Consider the following 10,544-nt stretch of genomic DNA (forward strand, 5'->3'; position numbering starts at 1 on the left):
CAAAGTCTAGTTGCATCGACAGAAAGAACACCTTACCAGAACCCATAAGAAGCTCAGACCACTCCAACATGGTCCTTGCAGCAGTATCAAGGCTATGGGGAACAATGATTTGGAGCACATCATTCCTCCATTCCTTCGCTTACACCAAGTGTTCAATGTGGACCATCGTCGACCATGCTTCCCACCATTATTTGACACATCAGAGATTGCAGGACAAGTTCAGTAGATGGAGGAACTCAATGCAATGGGGACCATTGCTTCCTAATGGGGGAGGAATGATCTAGGTGGATGTTGGTGGCCACCCACCTATCCCATTTTTACCCCCACAACTGTCTCTTTTAGTTTTTCATTTTCCATAATTGTAGCACAATTTACTATTTTTAGTAGTTTTTCGGGTCCTGAACTTTCGGAGCCGTTTTGAGGCCCTAAATGACGCTTTTTTTGGAAATATGGGAGCAACATAGGTCCATGGATGGATGTTACTCTTCCAAAAGTTGTAGTGCTCGGATAGATCTTTCTAACGAGCTATTATACGCGTCAAATAGAGATCGTATGCCAAAGTTACGACCCGGGGAAATTGATGTACCAATTTACCCAAACGAGGCCCACAATTTGGCATTTCTTCTTCTAAGGTTAGGTTTTTTGATATGAAGGGTTTTACATTGTTTCTCAATAATAAATAGGCCTTCAAGCCTCATTGTAACACAGTTCAGAGGCATGTAGCCACCACATCTCTTCTCAGAGATAAACTATCATCGCCTTAGCTGTTTATTTCCATTTTCTGTTTGTAAGCATATCTCAATATTTTACATTAATGAATTGAAGTATTATTTCTACTGCATCTTTGTGTTTATGGTTATCTCTGTAATTTGTTACATTCATGTTTAAATCCGAATCAAGTTGGGAGTTCCAAAGCAGTGCTCTACAGGAGTACATAGATAAAGCTTGCAGCACTACCAACTAGCCTTTATGCATTGGGGAGAGCAGGGCAGAATTCTCCAAATGGACCATGTTGGATGATGGAGTTGAGCATCAGGCAGCATCAGCATGGTAGACTTATCCCATGGGGAGGCATTCATGCTTTCTATCCTCCGCACGAGATGGATTGGCAAGAGATTATGAGTTGGAACTCTATTGATGGGATACTCTTAGCCAAGGGAATATTGTAGTTTGGGTGCTTAAGCACGGGCAGTGATGGAGGGTTGAGATGGTATCGTAACCCACAATTCCAAGTACTTAGGAGGAATTGGGATCCAGGTGAATCTATCGAGGGAATGATTGATTGAAGGATTGTTTGGTGTCACACTCCCTTTCCAAAACCAAAATTACAGTCATAAAAAAAAAATTATGGTATGGTTATTACACGGTTAACCTTATATTTGTAATCTCCTAGTTAACATGCACTTGTCATAGTCCATCTAACACATATCCACAAGGAGGTTAGCGTAAGTAATAAGGGTCGAATGTTCCTTATTTGGTACCAAGGATATACTCCGGTTAATAAAGTTCGACCGCACGCTGCCCAAAACCTTTGTTAACCTTATATAATGATACAGCAATTACGAAAGGACGGCATTCATTTGAGTTTACTGCCATTTGGCAGAGCATTGCGCCAGCTCACCACAATCTAGACCAGGTGGCTCCTTATCACGTGAAGGCCATGTGGTCTGGGAGGGTTGACCAACCCCGGGTTTTGTGCACAGCTTCCCGCCCACAATTGACGATGGAGATCACTCGACACCATCGGACGGTCTGGCTTCACTTAGGGTTTCATCGGGTGTATAAAAGTGCCAGGGTTTCATTTCATGGATCATTTGTTCATTCGTTATTCATTGACCTCCTCCGCTGGTTACGCTGCAACATCCAGGCCCCTTCGTTCTGCACCGGATCGTCACTCCTCTGCCTTCTCCAGGTTTATCACGCCTCCCTAACTCATTTATTTGCTGGTAATGCTTCACTTCGACTTGTTTCAGTGCTAATATTTCTCGTTTATATCCCACTGGATGAATAATAATCCGACATGGTTCATTTTGAACGTTTGCTAGGTTTTCTCTTACACTACAGCTCGCATGCATCAACTGCTGAAGGATTACGCAAGTCTGTTTCAGGTATGCCCCTTAACTCCCCGAGTTTTCTTCTGTCTGTATAGTGCGTTTCAGGGTTATGTTATGGCTGAGGCAGCCTACTTCTACCTGTGTCACAGGTGGCTCCTGGACCCATCCTTATGCGGCTATGTTTGACGGCCTTTCTGGAATGGTCGTTTTCTGCTGTACCTAGGTTATGGCTTTGATACTTAGATTCTTTTTACTGTTAAGCTCTGTTCCAAACTATGTATTCTGAAGCTTAATCATACCTAGGTTGATTCGGTGCTTTGTTGTTTACGAACAAGTTACACAGTTGTATAAACCCAACTTTATTCATCGTATTTAAAGATGTGGTTATCATGGCGGACTGGGTTTCCAAAGATCCCTGTTTCGGACTGAGTTTTATAATGGAAGTTCTGTTTTATTTTAATGTCTCAACTCCGTCACTAGAGAATGATATCGGTTTGTTTTCTGTTATTAATATTCACATAATTGCTATTATGTTAATCAGCGACTATTCATAGCCTCGCTGCGACATTTGATGTGTCTGGTCACGGTTAAGGGTTTCATATCTAATCTGTTCTTATAGAATAAATATATGCCTCTGATTAGTCTCTGTTACTGCTATGCTATTTCTATTCCGTGCCATGTAGATTATCAAGCTGGTAATGAGCTCTTATATGTACTGTGGTTATATCATTGTTCGTTTGCTTCACAGATTTAATACGCTCTGGTTTAAGGTTCCTCCGAGTTAAGAAAACCTATGATTTCTCTACTGTATTGTTTTCTATTGCAATGCTTTCGGCCTACAGCGAGAGGATAGACTTACCTTCATTCCATGAAGGTGTAGCCTATCCCTTTCCGCGCACAGTCTCACCATATGTGTACTCATATGTCTGGTTTATGCGTTTATTGGGTTTCTGGTATCTGTCTTTCGACATGAGATTTACTTCTCGAATGCATTGATATTTCTTCATTTCTTTCTGCAACTAGGGATTGATATAAATGTTCATTTCAGCAACTAGGGTTTGATATAAATGTTTCTTTACTTCCGTTCTTCACTCGCCCGAAATACTTACACACATAACTGGAAGTAACTAATGTATGAAATGCTATTCTGTATAAACTAATATATTATCACAAATACTGTTTAACTGGTTTGGACGCATTCATAATTTCCATCCTTATAGTTCTGTCTCTCTTTAATTACTCTGTTGATTAAATGTACACCACAAGGTTATCTCATCGGCTAAGAGTTATCAGACACTTCGGTGTCGGATTGCCTATGCCCTTGGTTAACAGCCCACTCGGCCCTTATCTACTCAGACCTTTACAAGCAAGGCTAATATCTTCCTGGTTAAACTATCGAGGAAATTAGCCTTTCTGTTATACAGATTTCCTGTGTTATTTTGTTAAATATTTCACCTGAATGTCTGAGACATGGTTTCATTCTATTTGTTTAATAATAACAATCTCACTAAGCTTCTATACGGTAACTCTTTAGTAAAGATATACTAAGTACTTCAATACTAGAACCTTTCTGAACTTAAAGTCTAAGATGCGTACCTGGTACTCGATTGCAGGGGTATATACTGTTTTCTGTAGTCACCTGAGAGTTTTCACTCTTAACCGCCCAACCTTGAGATCCACTACGCTGGATTCTCCCCCCTAGCCGTCTTGCAGGCCTGCAGCCCTCAACAAGACTTAAGCACCACGGTGCTGAGTTATCTGATCACAACCAGACATAACCCGTTTTACTTTCGCTCTGCAACTCCTCTCTCTGGAATCTCACCTCTGCCTGTTCCCAAACAGCCCAGAGGTCTCCTTCCCCAACCCTCTTCAGGGTGAGAGGCAGTTGTCTTTCTTTTTCAGTTTCTTAACTGATTCATTTCTTTTAATAGAAAAGCCTCTTTTAGAGGCTGCCAGCATTTCATTCCACACATGTGTAAAAATAATTCATTTCATTTCTTTTAACAAACAATAATGTCTTTTAACAAAACAAGTTATCACCCAAATTGTTTTTACTGCAGCATTTACCGGAAATTACAAGTTACCAGGGTTATTACATCTGCCCCCCCTGGGATTGGACGTCGTCCCGATGTCCATTCTTACTAAAAAAATTAGGATAAGCTTTTCTGAAAAGTTCCTCATCTTCCCATGTAGCCTCTTCAGGGCTGTAATGCTGCCACAGTACCTTAATTTGGGTAATAACCCGTTTCCGCAGCCGCACTTCTCTCCGGTCGAGAATGCTCTGTGGTTCGATTAGGACCCCGCCTTCCGGTTCGACCTGCAAACAACCAGCACTTAGTCAATTTTCATTAAGCTTGGTTGTATAATTAAGCCAATTGAGGTAATTCTTACCCGTACATCTTGCCATTGGATGACATGTCTGGGGTCATACACATACTTCTTTAGGACAGAAACATGAAACACATTGTGAATCTTAATGTGACTGGGTAAAGCAAGTTGGTAAGCCACCGGCCCCACCCTAGCTAGAATCTGAAAGGGTCCAACATATCGGGGAGCCAGCTTGGCGCACCCACTCCACTGCAGTGTGCTCCTTCTAGTTTGAATCCTTACAAACACATGGTCGCCCACGTTATGTTCTGCAAATCTTCTTTTCCTATCTGCGAAACTTTTCTGTCTGTCTTGTGCAATCTTTAAGTTCGCTCGCACTTTCTTCACCATCTCTTCCATGTCTTGTAACATTTCCGGACCCAAACTCAATTTATCCTCTAACCCACCCCAACTTGAGGGTGTGCGGCACTTCCGCCCATACAACACCTCAAAGGGACTTAACTGGGTGGAGGTATGATACCCATTATTATAGGCAAATTCCACTAAATGCAAATACTCCTCCCACTGATTAGGCTTGAGCATCACGTTTGCCCTTAACATATCCTCCAATACCTGGTTGACCCGTTCCGTTTGGCCATCAGTTTGCGGGTGGTAAGCTGTGCTGAAATTCAGCTGGGTACCCAACTCAGCGAACAATGTTTTCCAGAAAATAGATGTGAACTTCACATCACGATCCGATATGATTACCTTTGGCATTCCATGCAAGCGGAACACATTTTGCATAAAGAGGTGTGCAATTTGTACTGCCTTGTAGGTCGACTGCACAGGTATAAAGTGTGCTGCCTTACTTAGTTTATCAACTATGACCATAATAGAATCATTACCCTTTCTTGTCCGCGGTAACCCGGTTATAAAATCCATGGAAATGGTTTCCCATTTCCATTCCGGGATAGGCAAAGGCTGTAACAGTCCCGCTGGATGTTGGTGCTCTGCCTTGATTTGTTGACATTCCAGGCATTTTGCCAAGTATTCCACCACTTGCCTCTTCATCCTTGGCCAGTAATACTCTTTCCTGAGTGCTGTAATCATCTTTTGATATCCTGGATGTCCAGCATAATGACTGGTGTGAAATTCGTCCAGGATCAACTTCTTAAGATCATCGGAATTAGGTACATACATTTTCTTGTTGAAATACAGCAATCCAACATTATCCAATGTGTACTCTTGCTGTAACTGTCCATGGTCAGACTGCTGTATCTGCTGCTTCAGCTGCTGATATGCTGAATCGCTGTCCGCTGCTATTTTTATTTGTTCTATTAACGAACTCCGCCACCGGCTGGCTGAAAGTTCACACAAACAATGAACTTTCCGACTTAAGGCATCTGCCACTCGATTTTCCTTGCCCTTTAGATGTTTTATATCAAAATCAAAACCACTAAGAAAATCTGCCCAACGACCTTGTCTCGCATTCAAAGTGGGTTGATTGAAGTAATGCGTTAAGCTATGATGGTCAGTCAATAACAGAAATTTCTTTCCGAGTAGGTAATGTCGCCACATCTTAAGTGCATGAATTACGGCAGTTAATTCCAAATCGTAGGCAGAGTATCTCTGCTCGTGTTCCTTCAACTTCCTTGATTCATATGCAATTACCTTACCTTCCTGCATTAATACTCCCCCCACGCCCTCTTTGCTTGCATCAGTGCATACCACGTATTCCTTATTAGGATCCGCGATTCTCAAGATGGGGGCGGTGGTGAGTAAGTGCTTCAAGCGGTCAAAGCTTTGCTGGCACTCTGCTGTCCACTTAAATGCCCTTCCTTTCTTTTGCAATGAGGTAATGGGGTAGGCTATTCTTGAAAAGCCCTCCACAAATCTTCTGTAATAGCCAGCTAGCCCCATGAAAGATCTGATGTCTGAAACATCCTTGGGCGTAGGCCACTCCATAATCGATTTAATCTTCTCAGGGTCAACCGCAATTCCCTCATTTGTAATTACATGACCCAAATACTGAATTTCCTCTTTAAAGAAATCACATTTGCTAAATTTAGCATAAAGCTGATGCTCTCGAAGGGTCTGCAACACCAATCTAAGGTGTTCCTCATGTTCCTGCTGAGAACGAGAATATATCAATATGTCGTCGATAAATATCAGCACAAACTTGTCCAAAAACTGGTGGAACACGCTATTCATCATACACATAAAAGTAGCGGGTGCATTGGTTAAACCGAAGGGTAGCACTACGAATTCGTAGTGCCCGTAGCGTGTTCGGAATGCAGTTTTGGCAATGTCCTCATCCTTGATCCTGATCTGATGATAACCAGATCGCAGATCGATTTTGGAGAACAACTTTGCTCCTTTCACCTGATCAAAGAGTTCGTCTATTCTGGGTAGGGGGTACTTGTTTTTGACCGTGAGCTTGTTCAGCTGTCGGTAATCTATGCACATGCGAAGGGTCCCATCCTTCTTCTTCACAAATAATACTGGAGCCCCCCAAGGTGACACACTAGGTCGAATGTACTGTTTATCCAGCAATTCCTGGAGCTGCATCTTTAATTCCGTTAACTCCGGAATGCTCATCCGATATGGTGCCCTTGATACTGGGGCTGCCCCTGGTATCAACTCAATAGTGAAATCTATGTCCCTCCTTGGGGGCAGACCCGGAATATCTTCAGGAAAAACATCTGTGAACTCCTGCACCACCGGTATGTCATTTATTGCAGACATCTTATCTTTCTGGTTCACATAACCAACTTGTACAGCGTAAATCTGGCATTTCTTTCTCACACATTTGGCCAGCTGGGTTGCAGTGATAGGTCGGATCTGAACAGGATGCTTAATTCCTTGTAATTCCTGCTGCTGGTCCATATCATCTTTATAGTATATGGTCTTGGTCTTGCAATTTACTAATGACCAGTGCTTTTCCAGCCAATCCATGCCAATCAGAATGTCATAGGATCCCAATGGAAGTACATTCAAGTCTGCTGTCACAGGCTGTCCAGCTATACTGAAAGCGCAATTATTAACTTTCGCTAGAACTCGCCTTTTTGCTCCCGTAGCTAGCTGGACTAGCCATGGGTTTTTAAATTTTTCTGATGGTAACTTACAATATTCCACTATTTTTGGACTAACATAACTTAGAGTAGCTCCTGGATCAATAAGCACAGCTACAGCAAGGGTTGAAATCTTACCTTCAAATTCCACCATGGAAGGTTGATATTCTGCCTGTCGGTCCTCCAATGCCGCATTGATCCTCGGTACGCTGCGTGCCACATCCCCTACAGTGGAAGCTTCATGGACTTGGGATATCTGATCTGTTCTTTTTCGCTGTGGACAGTTCCTAGCATAGTGCGGCCCCTCGCATACCCAACATTGAACTGGAGGTCTGGTTCCTTCCACCTCTGATTTAGCAGGGAGCTCACTCATCCTACTCTCGTTTGGCTTAGAACGGAAAATACCCTTACTTGTGCTTCTATTCAACTGCCCTTTTCCAACCCCTTTGCCACCATTTCCGCGGCTGCCCTTGTTGCTTCCGACATTTCTGCTACCTTTTCTCTCATTCCATTTCCTGCCTGGATTTTCTCCCTTTTGTTTGTTCTGCTGGTAGCAAATTCTGGCTTTCCTGATTGCCTCATCCATGGTTCGGGGGTTATCAAACTCAATTCGTTCTCTTATATAAGCTGGCAGACTACTCACAAACCTCTGCACCTTGGCCTTCTCCTCTTTTATGTAGGGCACATAACGCAATAGTGAAGTAAAGCGATTTATGAATTCATCCATGGATTGTTGTCCTAGTCGTAAATCATGAAATTCTCGCGCCTTCTCATCATAAAAGCGCTCAGTTAAATACCTCTCCTTGAAATATTTCTGGAATTTTTCCCAGGTTATACTCTGCTCAGTTACACCTTTCACGATTTTAATTTCTTCCCACCACAAGGTGGCTTTGCCCTGCAACTGGAAAATGGCCAAACGGGCCTTCAGATTTTGGTCATATTCATACAATTGGAAATATTTATTAATATTGATCAGCCATGCTTCCGCCGCTTCCTCCTGCTCCCCATCGAAAAGCGGGGGCTTGATTTTACGAAATTCACCCTGCAATTCCGTTTTCTGTCTCTTGGTAGCCTGCTGCTCTTGTACATTGTCAGAATGATCTTCATGTTCTTCTGAAAACTCAGGAGCGTAGTTCCGTTCCTCAGTGCCCCTTCGTTGCTCTGCACTAGGACTGGGTAAGGGTGGATTTTGTTTTTCAGATAAGCTCTTCAATATTCGTTCTTGTTCCATGGTTAATCGTGCATTGTCTTCCCGTAAGCGTGCCATCTCACCTTTCAGTTCCTGAACTGTTTGAAGTATTGCTTGATTAGTACTGTGTGTCTCAGCACCAAGCTGAACCCACATTCCTGCATTATCTGCTGGGGTGCTGCCAGCTCCCGGCATATCCTCCATCTTACTGTATAACTGTCAGCTGTTGAATGTCTCAATATGCTCCTGGTTACACAAAAACATGATTAATAACATTGTACTGTATACATGTATAACATAACTGTTCTGCTGTTCCCATTGTTGTTCCAGAGGTCTCAGCTTTGGAACTTGGCTCTGATACCACATTGTCACACTCCCTTTCCAAAACCAAAATTACAGTCATAAAAAAAAAATTATGGTATGGTTATTACACGGTTAACCTTATATTTGTAATCTCCTAGTTAACATGCACTTGTCATAGTCCATCTAACACATATCCACAAGGAGGTTAGCGTAAGTAATAAGGGTCGAATGTTCCTTATTTGGTACCAAGGATATACTCCGGTTAATAAAGTTCGACCGCACGCTGCCCAAAACCTTTGTTAACCTTATATAATGATACAGCAATTACGAAAGGACGGCATTCATTTGAGTTTACTGCCATTTGGCAGAGCATTGCGCCAGCTCACCACAATCTAGACCAGGTGGCTCCTTATCACGTGAAGGCCATGTGGTCTGGGAGGGTTGACCAACCCCGGGTTTTGTGCACAGCTTCCCGCCCACAATTGACGATGGAGATCACTCGACACCATCGGACGGTCTGGCTTCACTTAGGGTTTCATCGGGTGTATAAAAGTGCCAGGGTTTCATTTCATGGATCATTTGTTCATTCGTTATTCATTGACCTCCTCCGCTGGTTACGCTGCAACATCCAGGCCCCTTCGTTCTGCACCGGATCGTCACTCCTCTGCCTTCTCCAGGTTTATCACGCCTCCCTAACTCATTTATTTGCTGGTAATGCTTCACTTCGACTTGTTTCAGTGCTAATATTTCTCGTTTATATCCCACTGGATGAATAATAATCCGACATGGTTCATTTTGAACGTTTGCTAGGTTTTCTCTTACACTACAGCTCGCATGCATCAACTGCTGAAGGATTACGCAAGTCTGTTTCAGGTATGCCCCTTAACTCCCCGAGTTTTCTTCTGTCTGTATAGTGCGTTTCAGGGTTATGTTATGGCTGAGGCAGCCTACTTCTACCTGTGTCACAGGTGGCTCCTGGACCCATCCTTATGCGGCTATGTTTGACGGCCTTTCTGGAATGGTCGTTTTCTGCTGTACCTAGGTTATGGCTTTGATACTTAGATTCTTTTTACTGTTAAGCTCTGTTCCAAACTATGTATTCTGAAGCTTAATCATACCTAGGTTGATTCGGTGCTTTGTTGTTTACGAACAAGTTACACAGTTGTATAAACCCAACTTTATTCATCGTATTTAAAGATGTGGTTATCATGGCGGACTGGGTTTCCAAAGATCCCTGTTTCGGACTGAGTTTTATAATGGAAGTTCTGTTTTATTTTAATGTCTCAACTCCGTCACTAGAGAATGATATCGGTTTGTTTTCTGTTATTAATATTCACATAATTGCTATTATGTTAATCAGCGACTATTCATAGCCTCGCTGCGACATTTGATGTGTCTGGTCACGGTTAAGGGTTTCATATCTAATCTGTTCTTATAGAATAAATATATGCCTCTGATTAGTCTCTGTTACTGCTAGGCTATTTCTATTCCGTGCCATGTAGATTATCAAGCTGGTAATGAGCTCTTATATGTACTGTGGTTATATCATTGTTCGTTTGCTTCACAGATTTAATACGCTCTGGTTTAAGGTTCCTCCGAGTTAAGAAAACCTATGATTTC

At 42.5% G+C, this 10,544-nt stretch overlaps 3 protein-coding genes across 3 annotated transcripts; 2 read left to right on the plus strand and 1 right to left on the minus strand.

Moving 5' to 3' along the window:
• Window positions 1-1,573: 1,573 nt before the first annotated feature.
• LOC149203770 (uncharacterized) lies at window positions 1,574-2,499 on the plus strand. Its single transcript, XM_089400245.1, has 3 exons — window positions 1,574-1,912; window positions 2,046-2,108; window positions 2,204-2,499. The coding sequence occupies exons 1-3, from the start codon at window positions 1,661-1,663 to the stop codon at window positions 2,288-2,290; spliced, it is 402 nt and encodes a 133-aa protein (XP_089256371.1). The 5' UTR covers window positions 1,574-1,660; the 3' UTR covers window positions 2,291-2,499.
• A 1,847-nt stretch (window positions 2,500-4,346) lies between these two features.
• Window positions 4,347-8,825, minus strand: LOC149203771 (uncharacterized). Its single transcript, XM_089401979.1, has 4 exons — window positions 6,864-8,825; window positions 6,033-6,488; window positions 4,903-5,939; window positions 4,347-4,371 (listed from the first exon to the last, which is right to left on the minus strand). The coding sequence occupies exons 1-4, from the start codon at window positions 8,823-8,825 to the stop codon at window positions 4,347-4,349; spliced, it is 3,480 nt and encodes a 1,159-aa protein (XP_089258105.1).
• A 437-nt stretch (window positions 8,826-9,262) lies between these two features.
• On the plus strand, window positions 9,263-10,201 carry LOC149203772 (uncharacterized). The gene is made up of 3 exons (XM_089400246.1): window positions 9,263-9,601; window positions 9,735-9,797; window positions 9,893-10,201. The coding sequence occupies exons 1-3, from the start codon at window positions 9,350-9,352 to the stop codon at window positions 9,977-9,979; spliced, it is 402 nt and encodes a 133-aa protein (XP_089256372.1). The 5' UTR covers window positions 9,263-9,349; the 3' UTR covers window positions 9,980-10,201.
• The last annotated feature ends 343 nt before the right edge of the window (window positions 10,202-10,544 follow it).

Source organism: Pinus tabuliformis, chromosome 2_1 (genome assembly GCF_031772625.1).
Source record: "Pinus tabuliformis cultivar Carrire ecotype Pingquan chromosome 2_1, CPIR1, whole genome shotgun sequence".
In the NCBI taxonomy this organism is placed as follows: domain Eukaryota; kingdom Viridiplantae; phylum Streptophyta; class Pinopsida; order Pinales; family Pinaceae; genus Pinus; species Pinus tabuliformis.

What these genes read in the sequence shown, in the direction of transcription:
- LOC149203770 (XM_089400245.1), top strand. Translation starts at nt 1,661, where the DNA reads ATGTGGTCTGGGAGGGTTGACCAACCCCGGGTTTTGTGCACAGCTTCC. An exon ending in CACTCCTCTGCCTTCTCCAG is followed by an intron (nt 1,913 to 2,045) that starts GTTTATCACGCC and finishes AACGTTTGCTAG; the next exon opens with GTTTTCTCTTACACTACAGC. An exon ending in ATTACGCAAGTCTGTTTCAG is followed by an intron (nt 2,109 to 2,203) that starts GTATGCCCCTTA and finishes CCTGTGTCACAG; the next exon opens with GTGGCTCCTGGACCCATCCT.
- LOC149203771 (XM_089401979.1), bottom strand. Translation starts at nt 8,825, where the DNA reads ATGGAGGATATGCCGGGAGCTGGCAGCACCCCAGCAGATAATGCAGGA. An exon ending in TATTAATGCAGGAAGGTAAG is followed by an intron (nt 5,940 to 6,032) that starts GTAATTGCATAT and finishes CATGCACTTAAG; the next exon opens with ATGTGGCGACATTACCTACT. An exon ending in GAATTTGCCTATAATAATGG is followed by an intron (nt 4,372 to 4,902) that starts GTATCATACCTC and finishes GGTTGTTTGCAG; the next exon opens with GTCGAACCGGAAGGCGGGGT.
- LOC149203772 (XM_089400246.1), top strand. Translation starts at nt 9,350, where the DNA reads ATGTGGTCTGGGAGGGTTGACCAACCCCGGGTTTTGTGCACAGCTTCC. An exon ending in CACTCCTCTGCCTTCTCCAG is followed by an intron (nt 9,602 to 9,734) that starts GTTTATCACGCC and finishes AACGTTTGCTAG; the next exon opens with GTTTTCTCTTACACTACAGC. An exon ending in ATTACGCAAGTCTGTTTCAG is followed by an intron (nt 9,798 to 9,892) that starts GTATGCCCCTTA and finishes CCTGTGTCACAG; the next exon opens with GTGGCTCCTGGACCCATCCT.